General features: G+C 49.0%; 1 protein-coding gene across 1 annotated transcript in view; it reads left to right on the top strand.

Moving 5' to 3' along the window:
• DRGX (dorsal root ganglia homeobox) overlaps positions 19,453 to 24,708 on the top strand; it is a 31,366-nt gene continuing 26,110 nt past the window's right edge. The window contains exons 1-3 of the mRNA XM_018042198.1: positions 19,453 to 19,486; positions 23,574 to 23,671; positions 24,522 to 24,623. Of these exons, the coding sequence (XP_017897687.1) occupies positions 19,453 to 19,486; positions 23,574 to 23,671; positions 24,522 to 24,623 (234 nt within the window). The remainder of the gene's footprint in view (positions 19,487 to 23,573; positions 23,672 to 24,521; positions 24,624 to 24,708) is intronic.

Consider the following 24,708-nt stretch of genomic DNA (forward strand, 5'->3'; position numbering starts at 1 on the left):
TGTCTTTTGTTGGAGTCTCTTTGTTACAGCAGCTCGTTTTATTTTACATGAGATTTTTTTACAAAAATGCAATTATTATCATCCTCGTTATTTAACAACTAACTTCTCATTTAACATATGCTAGATACCTTTTCATTTCTCTAAGTGTAACTGCCTTCGTGGAATTGCTGGACTTAAAATTAGGTAGATTTTTAAATGTAATGGATGTTGTGGAACTACGTCCTTCAATTCACACCCCATAAAAGGACTGTTTCTCCACACTCTCAGCAAGCAGTAGCCCATGTCAGTCTCGGGAGTTTGTTTTCCTAGCCAGTGTTGTATGGTTGGGAATACCTTGTTTTAACTTGAATTTTTCTGATTACTTATAAAACAAACATTTCCATTTGTAGATCCTCCTTTACAAGTTACCCGTTCATGTTATGTTTACCTAGTTTTACTATAGGTTCCCTTCTGTCTTAGACATCCTCTGAGACAGAAAGGCCGTTGTTCCTACTATTATTGAACAGTCCAATCTTTTCTCTGAGCATTTGAAAGATGCCAGGTTTATCACGCGCCCACCTGTCTGTTTCTGGACGCTGGATCTAGACTCTGCTCGCCGGCCGCACGCTTCACTGTCTGACTCGGCACAGTGCTGCCTGCCTGCAGGCCGGCTTCCTTTCCTTCCCCTCAACGCCCTTGTCTTATTCTTGCGCGTTTTCTGTTTCAGATGAAACTAAGAATCAGTTTGTTAAGTTCCACTAAAATTGTGTTGCTCTTTTGATTGAGATTGTATTAGTTTATACATTAATTTGAGGATAATAGACAATATAGTTTTTGCCGTTAGTATCATGATAGGCTGTTTTTAGAGTAATTTTAATAACTTTCTTCACGAAGGTCTTGCACAGTTCATATTAGGTTGATTCCTATTCCTATTCCTAAAATAGCTATTTTATAGATGTTCCTAGAAGGAAATGGCAACCCACTCCAGTGTTCTTGCCTGGAGAATCCCAGGGACGGGGGAGCCTGGTGGGCTGCCGTCTATGAGGTCGCACAGAGTCGGACATGACTGAAGTGACTCAGCAACTTAGCAGCTATTTTATGGATGTTTTGTTAGGGATTTTTTTACTTCTGCATAAAGATATGGAGAATTAGAACAGAGAACTTTATTACATACAGGTTTCTAAATATAGCCAAATTCAGTTTCATTTTGTTTCCTTGAGAACCCTTTTCCTAACTAAAGCCATGATTACACTCTCATAAATTCTCTTGTAAACTCCATGTGGATAGTTAAACTTTTTCTAGCACCTTTAAAAACATATTTCATCCTTTCCCTCCTGATTTATAAGGCTTCATCTATCATTATATCTGATTTCTATAATTATGGGAATATTTCTGGTCTCTGTACTCATGTTAAATTGGTCTACTTAATTTTGCCAATAACCCACTGTTTTAATCATTGTACTTTATAATTGGCAATCATAATATAATAGAATGATTCCCTTCATCTTCTAAGAAATTTCTTATTTCTTGGACCTTTGTGCCTAAGTTTTGGAATCAGCTTGTTACATTTGGATCTTGTTTTTGAAATTGTAATGACTGTACAGGTAGCTTGTGGAGGATTGTTTATGATACTGAGTTTTTCAACTATGAATAGAACACGTCACTCTGTTTATGACACATATTATAAAGACATACTTCCATTGTGTCTTTCACTTACATCTTATAAGGTCATGTACATCTTACATGTATTCCTAATTCTACAGTTTTGGTTGCTATCCTGACATTTTAAATATTCCATTTAGTTTATAAATTGGAGTATTTGGATTTTACATATTGGTCTTGCATTTAGCAACCTTGCTGAACTCTTATTAAATCCAGTAAGTCCATAAATTGTCCTGTACGTAACAATCTTGTCAGCTACAAGTATTGACAGTTGTATTTCTTTGATTTCAATACTTACACTACATATTTCCAATATGATAATATATTTGACAATGATTGGCATCCTTGCCTTATTCCTGACACTGAAGATTAAATTTCCAAAGTTTTACCATTGAACATGTGGTTGCTTTTATTTCTTGGCAAATGATTTTTATCACTTAAGGAAATGCTCTTTCCATTTCTGAATCCAGGGCTGATTTTATTAAATGCTTTTTCTGCGTCTATTGATTTAATTGTGTTGTTTTCCCCTTTAAATCTCTCAGTGTTGTAAAGTTCACAGTAATTTTCTCACATGAAAACATCGTTTAGACTCCTAGAATGGCAGTGTGAAGGGCTGCGCAGAAGTGCAATCCAGAAAAGGACTGTAACTGGATGAAATTCCGGAAGACAAACACCCCTCCCCTCCCTGGAAAATTGAATGTTTCTGAAAACAATCCTAAGGGTATACTGTAAATAAGAGACAGTCAAGAAATCTGCTAAATATTGGTAAGAACAGCTAGAGTCTGTGACTCCTGACACAGACTATTCCTTCCCTGCTTCCTCCCCATCTCAGTGTGATGACAGATTCTATAATCCAGGTAACCTGTAATCCTAGAAAAGGGGGTTCCCTCTTTCAGGTTCCAGTCAAGGAATATAGCATCTCATGGGAGAGGGACGTGCGTTAAAGACATGCACTGGCTTGGGTCTGCTTAGGCGGTAAACCATGACTTGCTCATTTGGTTTGTCTTATGGGGAACTGGTCCATATTAAATTTACTTATCTCAACACAGCTTACTTCTAAGTCTCAGATTCTTTATATGTAAGATAGGAATAAATACAGCACCTACTTTATGGGGTTACCGTGAAGACTGGTTTCAGATAATGCAAAATATCAAGTGTCTGGCATGTAGAATGTTCCCAATAAATGCTAACCACTGTGGGGGAAGAGCACTCAGCTAATAAGACCCAGAGCTGGACCCAGGTTGTATGGCTGCAGGGCCATCCTGTTTGATCCCTGTTTGGACCCTGGCATCTCCAGGTGTCTGTCTGGATCCAGATGAAGGCCTCGGCCAGCAGCTTTCTGTGTTTTGTGGTCCTGACTGCAAACGAAATGGGCACGTTGCAGGACAGCTACGGCAAGACCAACGGGAAGTGGACCGGAAAGAGGACAGGAACCCCTTGCTGGTCATCCACACCAACAACAGGGGCAAGGAGCCCCCTGGGGGACTCCCCAGCCCTGCCCGATGGTGAGGATGGCTTCACACTCAGCCTGGGAGAGCGAGCGCTCTGTTGACAGGGCCCTGAATGTCACAGCCCCTCTGACAGTCAGGGGGGACATTAGAGATGAAAGCTTTCTGGAACCAGCCCTTTGCACACTGAGAATTCAGTCAGAGCCCTGAATGAGCAGGACCAAAGCATGGGTATGCTGGCCACTGGCCCAGCTGGAGTAGAAGCTGCATTCAGAGTCCTTCCCCAGCTCTCGCTGGACTCTGACCCTCCCCTCTCTCTGATCACTTTCCCTGCAGGGTCCTGCCTGACTGGCCAGCATGAAGCTGCTCAGGCTCCCCTCCTGCCACAACGGCCTGAGCCCAGTGACCCAGGTTCCAGTCCTGGCTGTTTTTCCATCAGTCCATCGTGATGGAGTTGAGGTGGGGGGGGCGGTCCTAGCAAGGCCTCGTTCTGCCCCAGCTCAGGCCCTCCATGGCTCTGAGGTTTTATCCCCCTCTCTCACCTTTTGTGGGGCTGGAACCTGCAGAGCCACTTGGCGGTCAGAGACCCTGGCTCGTGAGTCCCCCGGCTCCCAAACATCCATATCCCCGTCACAGACAGAAGCTTATCACTGTGCAGTGAAACCCAACTGCATAGGCCCAGGTCTTTGGGAACACTGGCCGTCTGGAGATCCAAATGGGAACGCATTCTTTAAGTCTGCAGAGCCTTCTGCTGTTTTGCTATGGGCGTGCCCTGACACCTCTGGATGTGCAGGACACCTCTGGGTATGTCTGGGCCCTTCTAGCCTGGCAACAGTTTGTTGACTGAATAGATGGAAGCACACCCATACCCACTTTCTTCAAATAATCCCCTGTCTGTAGTTGGTGGCGGGCAGACAAGCCTCCCTCATGCCTCTGTTCCTCTCCATGTTTTTGTGTGACCAGGACCAGGGTCAGGCTGAGCCAGGAAATCCCACGCAAGGGAGCGGGGCTGGGCGAGGGGGTTACCTGCGCCTTCCTCCCAGGGCTTCAGCTCTTGCAATGTTCAGGGGCAGTTTGTGAGTGGCCAGTTGTGGCTCTGCAGAGCAGAGTGTCACCTGAGGGAGGCCTCAGCTGTTTCCAAGGTCCATCCGCCTTCTCTGCAGCTGACAATGCCTCCCCCAATTCCTCCGTCAGATGCTCCTTTAAGGGGGCGGCGGATGCTGAAAGCAGTCCCCACTCATGCCGCTCCTAGACTGACCCTGACTTTAGAAGGTGAACACGACAAGTAAGGCAAGCCGCCACGCAGGGAGCCTCAGGCTCCTCTGTGTGTGGTTTTTCTGGATAGCTCCTTTCCCCTGAATTCTCGGTGGTGCTCCAGGGCTGCCTCCTGCTCCTGCCCCCTCCTAAGCAGGAACAAACATTTGACGGAACACTAGAACAGAGGGAGTGTCTGGGAAAGCAGGGAAGCGGCTGTGCAGGGAAAGCGATGTAGGCGATGTGAGAATGGGGTCCTCCTGGGGCCGGGGAGGAGGTGTGTCCCTTCCTGGGGAGCCAGAGAACCGAAGCCTTAAGGAGGAATGAGGGCTCTGCCTCCCCCGACTCCTGGCAAGGGCAGTGAGGGGACAGCCTTGCTTCACTGAGATGAAAGCCCAGAGCAGGTGGGATTGTCCTGGGTAGACACACAGCCACTTCCGCAAAATAACTGAGGAATATACACAGCGCAGATGACAGACAGAAGGGGAAAATCTTACTGCATTTAAAGCTCTTAAAAATCATCAGTCCTCCAGTAGGACTCGTGAACCTTCCAATAGGAAAGTAAGCATGGAATACTCAGGCCCTCCTTAAAAAAAAACAAAGAAATACATCACAGCAGAACTTATAGGCTTTCCTGGGGGCTCAGCAGTAAGGAATAAGCTTGCAGTGCAGGAGATGCTGGTTCAGTCCCTGGAGAGGGAAATACAACCCACTCCAGTATTCTTGCCTGGAGAATCCCAGGGACAGCAGAGCCCTGAGGACTACAGTCCATAGGAGCGCAAAAAGTGGGGCATGACCTAGCCACCAAGCAACAAACAGAATATATGTACAATAAACTGTTTAACCACCTAAAAATGAAAGAAAAAGAGAAAACAAGATGCCATTTTTGTTTGAGGCTTATCTGAGAATATCTGAGACTGTCAGAAACTATTTAAACAGTTGTCTGCTGCCTCCATGAGTATGGGGAGCAAGCCGGGCACCCGGCCTGTGGAAGCTTCCATTGTCCCCGTGGTCCCTGGGTTGCGACTGCTCTCCATCAGGCAGAGAAGCAGCCATGCGACAGCAAATGAAACTTCAGGTAAGGCTCTCGCTCACCAACACCTCTGCACTGGTCTCCCCTAAATGATCTCCTTTCGTGCACCCTCGCCATAGTCTCACTATGGCTCATTAAACAGCGATAATTAAAACAAAATATATTAGATTTGTGTATCCTGGACTTTGTAAGGGAATGAAGTTTACAACGGTGCTGGTGCAGAGCTGGGACTGCAGGACCTAAAATCAGCAGAGTAGTTAAGGGGAAGTTGCCTATTGTTTTGCAGAGTTTCACTTCTTAGGGGCAGTGAGCTCTCCCTGGGGGTGGGAGTCCTGGCTGGGGTGGGGGAGGGGACCAGGGGCTGCTGGCGGCTGGTCCAGCCAGGGGAAGAGCTGGAGTTTGCTCAGTTAGCAGAATGCTGTCTACCACGTGCAGTTCCAGACACCGAGTTGCTCCACTGAGCTTGCATGCTAGCAGGGAGGTGGGCCAATAAAACATGGGATAGTGTTGATGGCGAAGAAGGCAATCAAAGTGGGAGAAGAGCTGAGAGCTGGGGGTGTGGGGAGAGCTCTGTGGTGGCCCTGGGAGTCTTCTCTCGAAGAGATGACTTTGAGCTGGGAATGAATAATGGGAAGGCCGGAGCTTTGAAGGTGGGAAGACGCTGGCCAGGCTGGGGTGGGGACGGGGTACAGGAGGGGTTTCGCTGATCGCCCTGGGTGAGATCATTAGGACACTCCCAGTGATCTCTTGCTCTTCAACCTCCCACCCTCTTCACCCCCTCCTCATAAGCAGGTAAACCACCAATCGGTATAATAAAGACACTGCCCAGTCTGTGGGCCCAGAAGGAGCCAGAGGCAGAAGCTTCGGGAAAGGCCCGTTCTTGAGCTAGAGCTACCTGTGAGGCCCAGGGTGGACCCCAGCTTCATCTGTAGTGCTCACCTAGAGAAGACATGCCCAGCTCTTGCAGGGGTATCAGCTCTATCCACGCATCCATCCGTCCATCTGTCCGTCTGTCCTGCAACCAGAAGACATTCACACATTCTGAGCCCCCACTCTGTGCCAGGGCTTTGATGGGAGCAGGCAACACCCGGATAAATCAGCGGGGGCTCCAGTCTTCCTTGGAAAGCTGTCTGTACAGGGCTTCCTGCTGAAGAGGAAGGGGCGAGTGTCTTTGCAGTTTGGTGCCACCTAGTGGCAAGTTGTTGGCTCTGGCTTAATAGGGGCGACTCTGGGTTGGGGCAGCGCCATGGGACGTCAGGATAACAGCAGCACTCTCAGAAGCTCAGCCAGTGGGTAACAGTCCTTCGCCAGCCCAGTCTGAGGAAACTGGGCTGAGCCACCTGGGGACAGAGAGAGCCCTCCTCCTTCCCCTTTTCTGGTCCCCAAGATGGGGTTGCTCAAGGTTTGCCTTCCTGCCTTCCTCCCACTTCCTCTCTTCTCCTTTTAACCTGAGCTCACATTTTCATCAAATCCCTAGTGCTGACCTGTGACCCAGGATGTGCGGCCATTCTGTCGGGGTGTGAACAGAGGCCCCATCTGCTGGTGGCAGGCCTGGTGGTGGAGGAGCTGAGACGATGTGGGGAGCCCTGAGGACCACTGCTTATGCCCCTGCTCTAGGGAGAAATTAGCTAGCAGGCTGGAGAGCTAGAGTCCTGACTCCTCTGGTATTTGACCTGTGACTATCTTCCTCCTTAGCCTGGGAAAAAAGCCCTGATCTCATGCCTCTCCCAGAACCTGCCTACACCACCTTCCAGCTCCCACCCCAGTGACCCCTGGCTTTGGGTTTCCTGATTGTGTCCGCAACCAGCCTCCCAAGGGTCTGTTTAGGGGATCAGGGTCTTCCATCCAGATTGTGCCCTGGCCTGTGAGTCTTTACATCTGACTCTCTGGGCTGTCCCTGAGACCCTGTCTCGTTTCCGTGTTGCCACCCAAGACTAGAGAGGGCTGACGCAGGCTTGTGGGATTTGTGTTACAGTTTTCCATTTGGGGTGGTGGTCACTGATGTCTACCATTCATGCAGGCTGGTCTCCTTGGTAAAGGATCGAGAGTTGAAGGATGCTCGAGGTAGTAAAAGTGAAAGGTGCTCAGTTCAGTTCAGTTCAGTCGCTCAGTCGTGTCTGGCTCTTTGCGACCCCATGAATCGCAGCACGCCAGGCCTCCCTGTCCATCACCAACTCCCGGAGTTCACTCAGACTCACTTCTATTGAGTCAGTGATGCCATCCAGCCATCTCATCCTCTGTCGTCCCCTTCTCCTCCTGCCCCCAATCCCTCCCAGCATCAGAGTCTTTTCCAATGAGTCAACTCTTTGCATGAGGTGGCCAAAGTACTGGAGTTTCAGCTTCAGCATCATTCCTTCCAAAGAAATCCCAGGGTTGATCTCCTTCAGAATGGACTGGTTGCATCTCCTTGTAGTACAAGGGACTCTCAAGAGTCTTCTCCAACACTGCAGTTCAAAAGCATCAATTCTTCAGCACTCAGCCTTCTTCACGGTCCAACTCTCACATCCATACATGACCACAGGAAAAACCATAGCCTTGACTAGATGGACCTTAGTTGGCAAAGTAATGTCTCTGCTTTTTAATATGCTATCTAGGTTGGTCATCACTTTTCTTCCAAGGAGTAAGCGTCTTTTAATTTCATGGCTGCAGTCACCATCTGCCGTGATTTTAGAGCCCCCCAAATAAACTCAGCCACTGTTTCCACTCTTTTCCCATCTATTTCCCATGGAGTGATGGGACTGGATGCCATGATCTTCGTTTTCTGAATGTTGAGCTTTAAGCCAACTTTTTCGCTCTCCTCTTTCACTTTCATCAAGAGGCTTTTTAGTTCCTCTTCACTTTCTGCCATAAGGGTTAGTCATGTCCAACTCTTTGAGATCTCATGTACTATATAGTCCACGGGATTCTCCAGGGCAGAATACTGGAGTGGGTAGCCTTTCCCTTCCCCAAGGGATCTTCCCAACCCAGGGATCGAACCCAGGTTTCCTGCATTGCAGGCGGGTTCTTTACCAGCTGAGCCACAAGGGGAAGCCCACTCAAGGTAGAGGGGAGCCAAAGAGAAAAGCATTTAAATGGGCATAGGCTTTCACGGAGTTGGGAGCAAGCACAAAAGACTCGGGCTTTCCAGGTGGCTCAGTGGTAGAAGAATCCTCCTGCCACTGCAGGGGATGCGGGTTTGATCCCTGAGTCGGGGAGATGCCCTGGAGAAGGAAACGGCAGCCCACTCCAGTATCCTTGCCTGGGAAATCCTATGGGCAGAGGGATCTGGTGGGCTACAGACCATGGGGTCACAAAGAGCTGGACAGAGCTTAGTGACTGAATATGCACAAATCACTCTTCACATGTTTATTGCTCGTTCAAGTAGTTTGTCTACTGGAAGATTTATCTTAGGAGATAAACAATGGCTGTACGAATGTTCCACAACAGCCCCTCGATGGAGCAGCGCTGTGGCGGACAGTGACTGTTGCCCCCAGCGTTCACTCTCCTTTCTCCCAGGATAACAGACCCTGTGGTACTCATCTGGGCACAAGGATGTCTCCCTGCCAGCTGGGTGGAGACGTGCTCCTGGCCACGGGGATACAGGCAGAGGCAGCATGTGTACCTTCCAGATGCTGGAAGGGCTGTGCCCTCCAATGAAGGGTGCTCCACCAACCCTCCTTATCTACCCTCCCTGCTGGCTGTGAGGCAGATGTGGAGAGGGTTCTCTTGGGCCACGTGGACAAGGGCCACACCCAAGGGATTGTGGAGAAAGCAGATTAAAGGGAGCCCTGCCACTTCAGAGAGGAGAGCTGTCAAAGCAGAGTGGACATCCACACAAGAGGGAAATGCGCTGTCTTGTTTAAGCCACGGTTAAAGGTCTCTATCCCAACAACTGAACATATACCCCAACTGTGTGTAGAACCACTAAGAATATTGTGGAAGAACATTTAATGACGCAGAAAGACATTCACAATATATTGCGAAGTGAGTAAGAACCAGGTAATGTTATGGTCCCACGTTTGTTCTTTAAAAAATATACATAAAACAAATTCATATAAAACATCTGTAAGCTCGACAATAAAATGTTAATAATGGTTCCCTTAGGTTGTAAGATTGTGGATGTTTTAAATTTCATTGTCTTATGTGCTTTTTAAAAATTATCTTCACATTCAATTCATTGATTTTTCCTTTAAACACTTTTTCTGAGGAGCAGAATAAAGGGGACCTACCACTTCAAAAAAATCTATTCACTTAAACAAATCTTATAATCTCTTGTAAGTCCAGATGCCCCCAGATGTCAGGTAGAAATGGTCTTTGTGTAAACGGACCATCGTTACAAAGAGGCAGGTGTGGAGCTTGGCCAGTGGCATTCCTACAATCGTTTTCACCTTTCAAACGTAATAAAGCCAGTATCGATTCTGGTTGAACAACAACAAAACTTTCACCACAGTAGCCAGGTGGACGCCCCTTCAGAAATTAAAAATTGAGGATCCTCTCCCCCTCCCCCATTTCTTCACTGGTACCTCCCCCCATCCGAACTCTCTTTCTTGGTTAAAGGGGCAAAGGTGGTGAGAGGTCAGAGGCCAAAGACAATCTTGGAAGAGCTAAGGCAGACAGGGCATCCCTTAGATAGGACAGAATTTAGCACAGGCTTTGCCAGTGATGGGCTGGACCGGACAGAGGGTACTGAGAGGGAGGGAGGGAGGGAGGGGACAGGGAGAGAGTCGGAGGGGATGCAAAACAGAGAGCTCTTACCCATTCCCCAAACCCGCCCCTCTTCAGGGCCGGGCCCCACGCATGCTGACCTCCACCGCCACATCTGCGGAGCCTGTTACCCTATCATAAGGCACTGTCCTGAGATGGGAATCATGTGTCTGTTGCAGAGAGGAGATGATGCTCAGGAGCTGGAAAGCAGCACCGGGGATTTCAGGCGCGGAGCACCATGTGCATTCTAGCACTGAGGGTTCAGTGGGGAGAGCGAAAGCCCTCAAATGGTTTGTGAGTCAAGTTGGGCAAAACAGGAGAAGAGCTTTCCTCCTGTAAGACCGCAGTGTGTCCATTTCGCTCTGTGACTATTCAAAAGCCCTCTGCACCAGGAGAGAGGAGACAGTTGGTTGGCCCTTGATTCAGGTGCTCATTTGTGCCCTGGCTTATCCTAGGGAACACTGAAGGACGCAGGCCAGCACGGGAGGGAGAGGCGCTGGTCGCCAAGTGCTCTGCCGACGTCCACGTCCTCCTGAGCTTCAGCCCGTAGACCTGGCCTCATTCTGATGTGTTCTGTATTGCATGTCTAGTAGTAGGTGCTAGGCACTGGGCTAAGGGCAGAGAGCGTCATGATGAACCCACGCTGGCCTGTTCTCTACCTTCAAGGCTTTTAGTCTACTTCGGGAGATAATATTAGAAAAAAAAAATCACACAAATAAAATTAAAAGATTTTAAGCATAGTGAAAGAAAAGCCATCTCTTGCACAACATGGCTCTCAGTGAGCAACTGTTGGAGTGAGAAGTGAAGAAGAGGAAAATTGGAGCTTCAGCATGGCATCAGGGAAGCTTTGTGGGAGCCCCCACTTCCCTGGCAAAGCTGAGCCTTGTCCATCACTGCTTCAGCTGCCCTCCTGCAGCACCTGGGCTCAGCCTCTCTGGCCGGGACTCTGGACCATGTGTCTGGGGGTCTGGGAGGGGGCAGACTTGGGGAGCAGGAGTCCATCCTTCCAGGGTACAGCCTGTCACTGGAACCTGGACTTTGGGGAGCTCTGCTACAGTGGTTATGAGAGGCTTTCCTGACACATCAGCCTCCTCAGTCCCTGGGGATTTGTGTACAAATGCATCCGCTGAAGGCACCTGGCACAGAGCTGGGACTCCACAGCTGTTTTGTGGAATGAATGAAAAAACGGATGGATGGACAGGTACATGGAGGATGTCCCAGCATCAGTATGTCAAGCTGAGCCTTGCCATTCTCCAGGCTGGCCTGTGGGGTGCTGTGGGCTGATTGGTGATGGGGCAGAGTGGTGGGAACTGCCTGCACCAGCCTTGCTCAGACATCAGTCAGTTTTATTCAATAAATATTTATGCTGAGATTTAAATGGGCTCTGAGAGGCTCCCACTGAGTGAGGCTGGCAGGAAGGAAGGAAGGCAAAGTGGATCCTACTCTTGGAGTGTGCTGAGGAGCTCTGCTCCATACACCCAGGGTGTGTCCATGCTGGGCAGGATCATGGTGAGCTGAGTCACAAAGGCAGAGCCAGAGAGTGTGAGCAGAACTGCGAGCTGGGTGTGGGGGCAGGGCCAGTAGGTTGGAAGAGGCGGGTCTGACCACAGCCAGAGTGGGCTGGTCAGAAGAGAAGGGGGTGTTCCTCTAAATCCAGGTTTGCAAGGATGTCACAGAGAAGTCACAGTTCTGAAGCACCTACTGGGTGTGTGTGTGTGAGTGTGTGTGTGTGAGTGTGTGTGTGTGTGAGTGTGTGTGTGTGTGTGTGTGTGTGTATGAGAGACAGACAGAAACAGAGAGAGAGAATAAGGTATTGATGTTCTGATGCACTGATGGCCAGCCAGATACTGAAAGGCAGGCATTGTCAGTCCTGCTTTGCAGATAAAGGGGTTTAAGAAGCCAAAGTTAACCCCAAGTCTGTGTGATTACAAACCTACTCCCTTTGCACCGTAGATGTTTACATAATTCGAGTCTATTAGAAATTAGAAAGCTTTTATTGTGCTTACTAATATTCATGTTGCAAACATTTCATTTCTTTCATAGTCATTTCAATTAAACTCTACACGTTTACTGAACACTTAGCATGGACAATTGACTGTATTTTGTTTCAGGAAAAACATGTCTTATTAAAGAGGGCCAGTCAAGAGCACAGGGCTTGTGGTTGGGAGGTGGGCTCCAGCCCTGCTTCTGTCACCAGCCAGCCCCTCCCGGTGCCATCTCCCCACTCCCCCTTAACGTTCAAGCAGCTTTGTTATTTTATTCTTATGGGGAGAACTGTTTTACACTGAAGGGTTGACCTTGAAAGCTATTTGTCCTGGAGGTTTATTGGTGAGATCATTTAGATTTGGAGACAGATCTTTCTTCTATTTTAGGCTGGATCCTATTTGAGATTTCCTTGGATTGATTTCATTTTCTTTCCAGCAACTTATTATGATGTTAATAGTAGCCAGCTACTATTAACAACTAAATGTTGCTAAAATGATTTTGCTCCTAGTCAGTGACTCCAGTAGATCCAGCAGCGTAGTCCTGGATGTCGGGGTCTTAGAAACGGATTCCTGTAGGCTCAGCTTTAGGACATATCCCAGACTATGGTCCAGCTCCCTGAGACTGTCCCTGCAGCAGGAATTGGGATGCAAGAGGCTGAGGGCTGATACTGAGCCTTGTCAAGACCCTTGGGCTCTGGTGTGATGGCCAGGATGCTGAGGACCAAGGGGAGACCCAGTTGTGCGCTCTGGACAGAGAGGGTGCTTCTTCATCTGAAGCTGCAAAAGGGTGCAGGAGCATCCTGGGAGCCCCTCCCCCAGCAGGAGGTGGGCTGCATTATGAAAGCTGCCCTTCTAGAGAGCTCTCTAGGGCAGAGGAGAGAAGACCAGTGAATCCAGCGCCTTTCCGAGTGGCACCAGGTGGTGCCAGTTTCCCTTCTCCCTGCTCCCTCCCGTTTCCTTTCCTATCCAAAATCTCTAGAGATTGGCTCCTGCGGGCAGAGATCAGCTCTGTGTCTCCTGCGCCTAGCACAGAGGGGTTGCTAGATTAATGTTCACAGAAGTGGACCGAACTAGACTCTGAAACTCCAGGGATTGTGGACTCTGTCTTCCTCAGTATAGCCCTTTCCCATCCTAATATTTGATAAGAATGCCTTAACAGTCTGGAAATTATGCTAGACTCACACAGAATTTATGTCAGAGGTAGGAAAGCCAAATGTCTGCAGGAACCTGGTGGGTCACACAAATATGAGAGGCGACCTGGAGGAAAGTAGTGTGGAACAGTGGGGGCTGTAGGCAAGTAGAGTTGACATGCCCAGGCTAAAGGCACTCAATTTGAACTTCTAACAGATTTCTGATGGCCAGGGAAAACACCTCTGGTGTAGCTTAAAGGGCCTTGGTTTAGGTTTCTAGCCAAATAGGTGTGTGCTCAACAAACCAAGCAAAGCAGCATGAAGGGGAAAATGTAAGGAAACAAGCTTGGTTGACTGGCAGATGGGGTAGAAGAAGGTGCCGAAGAGGGACTCTCCCCACGGTGCTGCATCCTGGAGACAGCCAGAAGAGGCACGTGCCATCTCTAAGCATCCAGAGCGGCTCAGAGCAGCATCTCTCCAAGAATGTGGCCCCCTAGTGGATCATGGTAGTGGCAAGACAACAGTAACAATAATGATAGTGTAACAGTTGTAGCAAATGAGTGGTTGTTACCTGCTGGGCATTGTTTTCAGTATTTCTCCCCTCCCCTTAATTGAAAAAGATAGCCCTTATTTTTTTAGAGCAATTTTCTGCGCATAGCCTCCCCATTATCAGCACCCCCATTGGATGGTACAGTCAGTGATTCTACACTGATGCGTCATAATCACCAGAGCTCGGAGTGCGTGTCAGGGCTCATCCTTGGTGCTGCAGTCTTCGGGTTGTAACAAAAGTATAGTGACATGTATCCGCCACTGCAATACACAGAATGTTTTCACTGCCCTAAGCCCTTTAGCACTGTTTTTAATCTTCCCACCAGAACTTGATGTAGGCATTTTTATCCCCTTTGTGTAGAAAGTCGTGGGGGTCTTGAAAGGGCAGGTGACCTGCTGAGCTCACCTTGCTCATGAGGACTGGAGCCTGCTTGAATGGCAACAAGTACGCACAGACTCTTCAGGCAGTGGGCCTGCCTCGGGCACAATGCTTTCTCACCTTGTGAGGATTAGGCAGACTAGAGCCAGCTGTGAGAGCCCCCAAGAACCATATGGGGATACGCTTTGTCCTGCAGTCATCGCAGGTGAAGCTATTGGAAGCTGGCTTGTATTTAAGTAGCTGCTCTTCCTTTTACATGACAGTAAAACTAATGAATGATGGGAAATTTCCAAGATTACCAAATGCCTATCTTTTCCTTGTGTGTGTGCGTGTGTGTGTGTGTGTACGGGTGTTTGTGTGTGTGTGTGTATCCTATTCATAGTACCCTGTTCATCTGGAATTTCAATTAGCTGCTATTTCCCTGACATATTCCATCATGTTTGGCAAACCAGACTTTCTTGGCTGGCCATTTCCAAAACTACAAATGAAAACAGATTTGCAGAGGATGTATGGGGTCCCTACTGAGCACGCATGTGCTGCACTTTCTGTCTTGGGAAAGCTGTGTGGCCACAGGGAGCTACACCTGAGAGGCTTTAAGAAATTTAAACAGTGAAACAATATTACAGATCATCCGGGCACTTTGAAAACTTGTAAACAGGAATTCAGGGTGTTCTTTTTTCCTCCCTGAAAATTGAAATATTTTTATCTGCTTGACCCCATTGTTATGCTTTTAAACTGTGTTTACTGAAATTTTTTCTGCTAAAGAAAGTTTTGAAACAGAAGTTGGAAAAATCTCTTCTGAGTACAGCTGAAACGTCAAATCCAACACAATGCATTCAGACTCAAAAGATGTTGACAGTGGTGTCTCCAAATGTTTTTCCATTTTCCTAAAACAGAGCAAATGGTAAGAAATAAATACCATGTGTGATGTTGGAGACACTGACTTGGAGTTTCAACCCCTTACATTTTTTAAGGATTTGAAATTCTTTTCAGGAATCAATTAAAAATAACTCATAATTCAACAGAAGGACAATTTAGGGCTTCCAGGTATAGATGTTCCAATTTCCAGCATTTTATTGCTGCTCTCAGTATTTTTGTGATGACAGTTCTCTCTTCATAGAGAACAAGCTTAAAATTAGAAAAATCAAACACCCATTAGAGAAAGCAGATTTACTCTCCTATTAATTGATACGGAGATGGAAAGCTACCATCACCCAGACAGGAGCCCAGCGCATCCCCTGCAGACATTCTCAGGGGCCAGAGCCTGGGTCAGCAACTGCCCACTCGGCCCAAGCCGAAGTTGTCTGTCTTTTAAGAGCGGAGGCTTGAATTTTCAGTGGGAGGGATGCGCTGCTCTAGGGACACCGCTCGGTAACAGCTGCACACAAATCTTAGGATGTGTGGCACTGTCTTCCCACTTGATTTTATTTTTTTTAAGTGAACAACCTTGAAAGTTGAACTCACTACTCTGTTCCAGCTTCTCTTCGCTCTGCTGGACAGGAGGTAAGGTAGCATGCCAGCTTAGTAACTAGAAAATGATTCTTAGAGAGAATGAAGACTGCGGCTGCTGTGTGTTAAATACAGAGAAGGAGCCTTTGAGGACCAACCACACAACTGCATCCTTCTAGAGACTGGAAGAAACCCAGGTGGGAGTGGGGAAGGCCCGCGCTGATAGAATCTGTTGAAATATGACCCGTGGTTTTAACTTTAAATAAGCATTTCCGTCCTAAGAGAAGCCCCCTCTAATATCTCCTGCAGCTTTGATTTTGGAACACGTCACATTCCTCATTAAAGCAATCACTGTTAAAACATAAAGCAACACAGGATTTATTTCTTCATTAAACTGATGATCCGTATATGAAGCCAATTAACATTATGAGTCTGGTGAACATCAAGTGTAAAGAGGTTAGAGAAAATTAAAAGCAGTCACCTTGGTCTTTAGATAAAGAAAGTACACTTTTAGGTTGTAAATTATCAGAGTGTCCAAGCGGGACAGATCGGTGAATTTGGTTAATTGGAAAATACATTTTACCGCACAGGAATTAAGAAAAAATAACCTTTTCGTTACCGAAGCTCTTTTTTAGAGGGGGAGGAAATGGTAGCAATACGTGTTAGTCACCTCTTGCCGGTCCCGGCCCGGAGGGTCGGAGACAATCCCAGGAAAAAAAGAGCCGTCACCAAAGTTTGCTGTTGCCTTTCCTTTCCGTGATTGCTTGATTGGTTATTCGCTGTTTTGCCAACAGGAATGAGCCCGGCCTCGAGGCTGGGGGAGAGGAACTTCGGGGAAACGAGGCCGAGGGTCCCGCTGGCTCTGAGCCCCGCTCCGGGTGAGTGTTTTGCGGGAGCCCGGTCAAGTGTCCCAGCGGGGAGACAGCCAGGCTCGGGTGCGGGACGCTGGGAAGGCCGGGGCTAGACGGAGAGCGGCAGTGGGACGCTTCCCGGCTGGCGCCGCGGGCCAGAAGCTGGGCGTTGGGCTGAGGAACGGAGAGTTCGGCCCCTGCTGCGAGCACTGAGCGAGCGTCCCAAGAAACTTTCTCGTTTGGGACAAGAAGAGGATTGGGATCGGTTCCCACCACCCAGAATCTGGCGGGTGCATCCCGCCGCCGCGGAGCACAGGGCCGCAGAGGGGACCTTGTGACTGGTCGCTTCCCTTAGCATCCCGGTAGAAGCAGGTGCCGCTGTCCAGGGTTCTGACCACAGGAGGCTCGGGGAGCGCCCTGCCTGCAGACCCAGGACAAGCCTGTCCAGGGCCGAGGACATCTCTGGGCCTTGACAGGAAACTGCTTCGGCCGATGTCAGGAATGGGGACCTGAAGCGGGCTTGGACCTCGTTGGTTTTTGGGGCCAACGCGGCGCTGGGCGCCTGGTTCCTACGGTTCCTACACAGATACTCAGGTGCTCCTTGGAGCATCTTGTGGAGCCAGCCCAGATGTTTTCCTCACCTCGTTTCTCAGGCACTCAGCTCCGAAACGCGCAGGGTGCTTGCAGGAGGCTGCCTAGGGTAAGTAGGAGTTTGAGGGGGCTTTTGGAAGACCCAGGCACCCAAGGGGGAGACTCCGACTCTCGAAAAGAACTCCAGAGAGCGCGGGTGCTCTGAGGTGCACAGAGAGAGAGCGCGCTGAGCTTCCTGGCCTGGGCTGAAACAGGGTCGGTTCTCAGGGCTCTAGCCCTTTCCGGATGGAGTGGAAATGGCTCCCTCACTACCCCGCCAGCCCAGCTTGCTATTGCGCCCGCCGCCCAGACCTGCAGGCATGCTCCCTGCTGGCGGGTCGCCTGGACTCCTGGAGTCGGTGGCCCTGGCGAAGCTGGTGCCGCGGGCTCTCTCCGCTCAGAATCCAGCCAGCGTTTCTGGTGGTTTCTTCCTTGAGATGAGGTCGGCTTTCTGCGCCTGGGTGGGCTGAGCCCAGGAGGGGCCGCTGAAGTGTAGTGGCCCCGATTTGTCTCTGCGGAAGCGGTCCTGCTTCTTCCTCCTGGCGGTTTTCAGAGGGCCATCCACGGGTGGTCCAGGGCCCTGGCAGTCAATCTGCCCTCCAGCTCGATGCGCCATCCTTGGGGGTGGGTGTCCATATGTGGGCCCCCAGGCCTTTTGTTTCCCACTCACTGTGTCTTTAAGATCAAGGCTGGATCCCAGGCGATGCAGGGACCCGACCTATTGCCTCGCCAGGGATCCTGAACGCAGCATTAGAATGTTTATAAAATATTCAATTTATGCAGTCTGTCCAAGAAGCCATCGTCCCAAAATAAAATCAGCAGTCTAGACGGAACACAGACACCAGAACTTATCAACAGTTGTCTGACTAGCATCTTCTGATGCATCTTGAGTGGGTCATAATACCAACTTTATTTTCAGTGGTGCATAAATTAATTACACGCATTTAATAACCAAAATATCATTATATTCCCCCTTTAATATCATAAAGGCTTTCCGCCAGGGAAGCACTTAATAGTGCAGGGGGCCGTAACGGGCTATTATCCTAGCGTAATGCTATTACAGAACCAATTATGCGCCATTAGACTTGCTTTTTTTGCAGTTTATGTGATTTGATCCAATCCTGCGCCCCTGACTTGAAAATTTCAGCCCGGTACTTTAGAGTTTAATTTTCACCCAGGCAGAGGGAAGGGCGGTCTCTCTCCGCTGAGTGTCTGCCTCGGATGCATTTTAAAAGTAATTGCGAAGGGTCCCACCGCATATCATTTGCATGGAGAAGCGAACATAAATTCAGGGACCCCTTGCTGAGAACAAAATCAAACTTTCCTTTTGTACGGTCGCTTGGAAAGGGAAGCCGTGTGCAAAGAGTCCCCCCAAAACCCATCCGGTGGCGACAATTAGCAGCTCTTTGTCAATTCGCAGCCCGGGAGTCACCAGGCCTCTGACAAGGGGAGCCTAAAGTCAAGCTCCTGCGGAGAAAAAAGGTTTGAGGCAGAGGGAAGTCGGGGTGGGGGTGGGGTGGAGTGGTCAGAGAATAATGCCTTTTGGGGGTGGTGGTAGTGGTGATTGTTTCAACCTTCTAAAAGAAAAGAGGAAAGACATTCCTGATGTTTGCTAAGAAATGACGGATTTTTTTTTTTTTTTACACCACGTGGGCCATTTGTAAGGCCCAGTAGACCTATCCAAGTTACTCGCTGTAGACAGCGCTGGAAATAATCAGATTAAGGCCAATTATGCGTGAGATTATAAAGGCGAGTGCTGAGCGGCGGCGCGCGCTGTAGACAGACAGCAAGACATCTGGCCACTTCCCGAGTCACTTTTGTGGTCCTGCGGGCGCCAGCCGCGCGGAGCCCCGCCCGCTGCCAGTCGAGCCCGGCGAACGGACCAGAGGCGGTCGCGCTCCGGCCTTCCTCTCCCGCCGCCCGCCGAGGTACGCGCGGCTCCCCACCCACACACCGAGCCCGCTGCGGCCGGCCTTGGGGCTGTCTTCCTGGCGGGGGCTGCCTTTGGCGCTGATGCCCTGGCGCGCTCGCCGACTCGGCTGAGGTGGCTTGGGAGCAGGGATTGCGGTGGGGACCCCTGAGAGCCGGGAACCAGACTGCGTAGGCTCGGTGTTGGGGCCGAGGCTGGGGGACGTCTGTCCGGGTGGTGGACCCGAACGGAAGGGCTGCCCACTGGGTCTCCGGCTTGCGACGGCACTCCACCTCCCCTCCCGTCCCCATAGTGGGCTGAAGGCGTTGGGAGGGGTTTCCAGGAAGAGGGCGCCCAGTGCGCTCCCGGGCCGGTGGGGGCTAAGGCAGAGGAGATTTAGACTCATCGCTGTTTGCTCTGCAGCCGGGCCAGATCGCCGCGTACGCGTGCCTCGGCGGTCCTGCGGTCACCCTCCCGAGTCCTGGCCGTGCAGTCGATCGGGCCGTCGGCAATGTTTTATTTCCATTGTCCACCACAGCTAGAGGGTGAGTAAGCGCCGAGCCGAAGCTGCTCCAAAAGGCCGGTGCCGCCAGAAAGGGCCCAAGCGGCAGCTGGGGCTGGTTAGGTTAGGTCCCGGCTCGGAGAGGGGCGCGGCTACCGGCAGTTGGGTAGAGGTCCCCTAGACCCCTCCCCGCATCCCGCTCCAGCCTTCCGCCCCCGTGGCCACCTGCCTCCTACCTCCCCCATCCCTGCCTGGGCTGGTCGGCCCCAGGCAATATGCCCTGCCAGGCCAGGATCCTCCTAGCACAGATGTTGGTGTCACGCCTCTAATTGAGACTCCCCTGCCCAGGGGGCTGCATCAATCTTTCACGGTGAACTAGGTGGCCTGCATGGCCCTGGGCCGGAAAGGAGCAGGAACCACCCTCTGCCAGGCTGCTCTCATTCCCTGCCCAAGGCAGTCTTGCTCAGGGTCCTCACGGTCTGCTCCAGGACAATGTGGCCCTCAGGAGTCCGGTGGCCTTGCCCACCAAGTGCCCTGGCACGGCTCCTCCTCTGTGACTCACTGATTTTCTGACCCCCAATGCTAACCACTTCCCACTCCCATGGGCATCCCATGGCCAGGGTTTGGGTCTTTGAGGGTCTCCAGTTCTTAGAATCAATTTCCCTTCAGGATCCTTGACATGGTCCCTGCAGTAGGTTGTTAGGTGGGGATAAGTTGGTGAGAAGGGGAGAGCTTGGATCGCTGGTCTTGAGGACTCCTCAGGGGTGGGCCCTCCACAAACAGAGATTACTAATGCCTCAGGCAAATGCAAAGCCGCATACTCTGGCCCTTTAACAACGCCTTCCTCAGACCAGTGGTCTCAGCCTTGGACGTATAACTGGGAGCAATACCAAGACTTGGTTTTGGCAACCTACTCCTCTGATTTATTTGGGGGTGGGGGAGGTGAGTGAATTTTGGAGGTAAAGAAATCAAAGGCATGGGGCAGGGCAAAAGGTAGTGAGACAGTGGAGAACCTGAAATATCAGAGCATGCTCCTTCACCTTGCCTTGGTTACCTGGAGCAGTAGCTGGCTTCAGCTGGGCCATACACAAGGGATTTCAGAAAGTTTGCTTTGTTTTTTCCATAGAAGCTTTTAAGAGTTCAGTAAGATTTTCTAAAGCCGGCTAAGGAAGACCAGTGTTCAAGCCCTGCCAGCTTGATCAGCATTCCTAAGAAGGGAAGGACAGACACGTGACTGCATTTTACCTTCTTTTACTCCCAAGGACCCAAGCTGATGGGCTTTATAAAGGTCTGAGCGGTTCATCCCCTGACCTAGGACTGCAGGGAGAGCCTCTTCTTTTGCAGCAGACACACCGTTTCTGCATATCTCGGGTTTGGACTGATCGGCATTTGGCAGCTCACCTCTCCAGCTGAAGTGGGATGGTTGAGGTCTGGGCATTTAGTGCATGGTGGGCGCCAGGGTGGCTGAAGGCGAAAACCAGCCTGCAGAGTGGGTTGCAGAGGTCACTTGGGGAGAGCCTGGGCCAGCCTGTCGTGGCCCCAGAGCACTGAGCTTCTGCTACCCTCAGCTCAGCTCACCTTTCTTTCCTGCATCTGGGCACATCGCACCTCGACAGTGATTCTGATTTCTGTGACCAGAAGGAAAGGAGATGGGATTTTAAGAACTTTTTTATTCCTTTGCAGATGTGTTTCAAAGCCAGCCTTACAGAACGGGGCGTTTTATTTTAGTTCAGTCTTGCTGGGGAGGAGGTGACTGCTGCAGATGGAAAGGCTGAGGACAACTCTTGGGAATCGGACATCTCGTTATTGCCTACCGGCGTTTTAACTTTATTAATCCAGAAAGTCATACAGGAGAAAGCCAGCATGGCTCACAATCTCACTTCTCAGCTAACTTTGCTGAAATTAAATTAAAGAGTACCGCATCTCCCTGCTCAGAAAATTCCAATAGAACAGAAACTTGTGCACTGAAAAGTGAGATCCTCCTTCTCTTTCTCTTTTTCTAAAGATACTCCCAATTGTTGATTTCTTGGGATTCATTCAAGAAAAATATGTTTTTACTTGCATTTACCCTCATTTATGTATTTTTTCCTGTATACGTTATGCCTTCTTTGTGCTGAGATCATACTGCCACATCATTCAGTGTTTGGTTTTTCTTCTTCATAATACAGATTTTGGTGATTTTCCTGTGTTAATGTATGCAGATCTACCGGCTTATTTTAAACAGCTGTGTAGTATTCCGTTTTATGTCGCACAGAAAATGTCTACAGTTGGGCACTTTGGTTGTTTCCATTTTTTCCTGGTATCATGTTACCAGGAACAATATTCTCTCTCTATTTTGGCACACTTTTAAAGTATATTTATAGACTAAATACCTGCATATACACTTAAAATTTGGGGCAGATATTGTCAAATTATCCTCTAATAAGTCTTCACCTATCCGTGCTCCTACAAATGGTGAAGCGTGTGTAAAATGCATTGTGCTTTTGTCTATACTGGTTATAATTGTGCATCTTATTTTTTTTTTTGCAAAAATGTTTTGTTTAATTATTTAAAGTTTTAACTTTTCATAATATTGTCAACCATTCTATTTATTTTTAAGTAAAAAACATGTTCTCATATTTTCCTCTTTTCTATTAGGTTGTCAATCTTTGTTCTTATTAATTTGATCAACTGTCAGCCTTTTTTAGGATCCAGTATGACATAAAGGGTTTCATTTAAAGATAGTATATGTATACTTTGTGATACAACGTGGGACACGCAAGCAGAAATTTGTGAGGCTGATTGTGATTGGAGAGTCTTAGAGGTTACACTTCATCCTCACCAGTCAGGTGCTTTATTTTAAAAGGAGACAATTTGGTTTCCCACTGTTTAAAGTCTGTCTCTTTGAAGTTTCCAATGAGCTAGAGAAAAATATTTTGAGGATTTCAAGGAAGAAAGCAATTTGGATGAGACAATGGAGGGAGAAGTCTTCACCAGAGAGGGGAGGTCTTGGGGCATAGGATGAGGGGAGTAGCGCGATGAGTAGGAGGGACTCCTTTTAATACATAGAATTTTAAAGAGCCCAAAGGACCTTGCTACTTTGGCCTGAGGTCCTTCAGAGGGATAATGCCTGGGCAGTGTGACTTGTCAGCTCCTAATGCCGAGCATGCAGTGATTCTGAGACCGGAGCCCATGGCAGGTACAGCATTCATTGACTAATGGAAACTTGCTCGTTTGTTTTGTTAAGAAGTCTTTGTGGACGTCAAGTAAATGACGCACATTTGGAAAATGATCTGAATGCACGTTTGGGGCCCAACTCTATTCCGGCTTAATACAAGATTTGGAGGCTGCCAGGGAGGACTGTGGAAAGAGTGCCTTTCTTTTCAGAGAATCAGGAGCAGTGGGTCTTTTATGAGTCTGGCCAGAGGCTGGTGTGCCCTTTGAGAATGGTTCTGTTGAAGTCTGCTTGGAATTCAGGACAGTCACTATTAGCGCAGATTTCTTGTTAATTGACATCTATATAACAGATCCACTGTGGCGCCGATGAGCTGTGACCAACGGTATTAATATTCATTTATAAACTTCTTACTTGCTCATGCCTTGAAGTTCTAGGAGAGGAGTGCTGGGGAAATCTCTTGGAAATTTCTTTCTTCTCCCTTTCCCAGCGTTTAATCCTTATTGTTTATAGAAACAAGGAAAAGTAAAGTAACAGGTGAGCTAAAGGGAAACTTTGAGGCTTCTATTAAAGGATCAGAAGTAGAAGGGCTGAGCTGAAGGTGCAGAGGTGCAGCTGGAGCCAGAAGGCTGGTGAAGGCTCCATCTCAAGTCAGTGGCCCTTCCTGACTCAGAGGGCCCAGAATTTCTCGAGAGGACTTGGCTGTCTGGGGGAGTAAGGTTGCCATCACACTATGAAACAGGCATAGTTGAGCTTAAAGTCAGAAATTACTGGGACAGAAGGAGAGAGAGCGCACATGAGAGAGTGGAAAAGAGGGAACCTTAACAACAGGAGCAGAGAAAAACACTTTTAGCCAGACGAGGTTCTGTCTGGAGGGGACGGCCACGGTCTCCCAGTGAGGGTGCCTAGCAGGGGCTCTGCGTGAGGACTGTGGGGGTGGGGCTGTGTTCAGACTGACTCAGTTTGCTCACCGCAGGCACCGCACCCTTTGGGAACCACTCTACCGGAGATTTCGACGATGGATTTCTGCGGAGAAAACAGCGCCGTAACCGGACCACGTTCACTCTTCAGCAGGTGATGATGTCCCCCTTCCGAGAGCCAGCCACTTCCTGCCTCCAAAAAACTCAGAATTTGAGCAGCTCTTTGTCTTTTAAAATAAGGCTGCCGACTATTTATGTTAAACCGGATCTTTCTGCTTTCTTGAACAATTTGTGTGCTGAGGAATCTGTTTGGAGAGAGGGCAGAGGACAGTGACCTTGTTGTGATCCCAGGTAGCAGACGAAGAGACAGTGATGCTGGTGCCCATGTGGGTCAGGCTGATAATCTTGGGGACATGTTCACATCAGCGATGTAGCAATATCATTTCAACCTCAAAATAACCTTCTGAGGAAGGCAGGTCAGGTATTCTCACCCCCAGCAGATAGATGAGAAAGCCCAAGAGGCTGAGGGAATTGTAGACGGTATTGTTGTCTGTCGGTGGGAGGACTACAGCTGAAGCCTTGACATTGTGTTTCCAGGGCCCTTAAATCCGTCATTCCCCCGAGCACCCTGGAGCAGAAAGCCTGGGCGGCTTCCGTGGAACTGATGCAGCGAGGGCTTGTGCAAGTTGCTTCTAGTCTTCCAGGCCCTCTGGTGAAAGCCACGTGGGCTGCACTCTAAATGTAAAGGCGCATACATTTTAGCGCCTCTCTGCTTCTACCTCTCAGCATAGCCCTGAGGTTGTCAGTGAGTCTTCGCTCATAAGTCATCGTGGTTGAAATTTTAATTCTGTGGGATCTTTTCAAAGAGCTCTTTTCTTCCTCTTCCTCCCCTATTTGATCTGTGGAATGACTTCCTCACCACTCACAGAAAATTTGAAATATGCATCTGTTTCCTCTCACCTAGCCACAACCTCTCACCAGTAAATATTTTTCCCTTTTACCAGCTAGAAGCTCTGGAGGCAGTCTTTGCCCAAACACACTATCCCGATGTCTTTACCAGAGAAGAGCTAGCAATGAAAATCAACCTCACAGAAGCCAGAGTGCAGGTAAACCTTCTTTTTAATTATTTAACTCTCTAATATTAAAACTGGCAAACTTTTTTTTTTTTTGACATCATGACTGCAGAGTGCA

The sequence above is a fragment of the Capra hircus genome, chromosome 28 (genome assembly GCF_001704415.2).
Source record: "Capra hircus breed San Clemente chromosome 28, ASM170441v1, whole genome shotgun sequence".
Taxonomy (NCBI): domain Eukaryota; kingdom Metazoa; phylum Chordata; class Mammalia; order Artiodactyla; family Bovidae; genus Capra; species Capra hircus.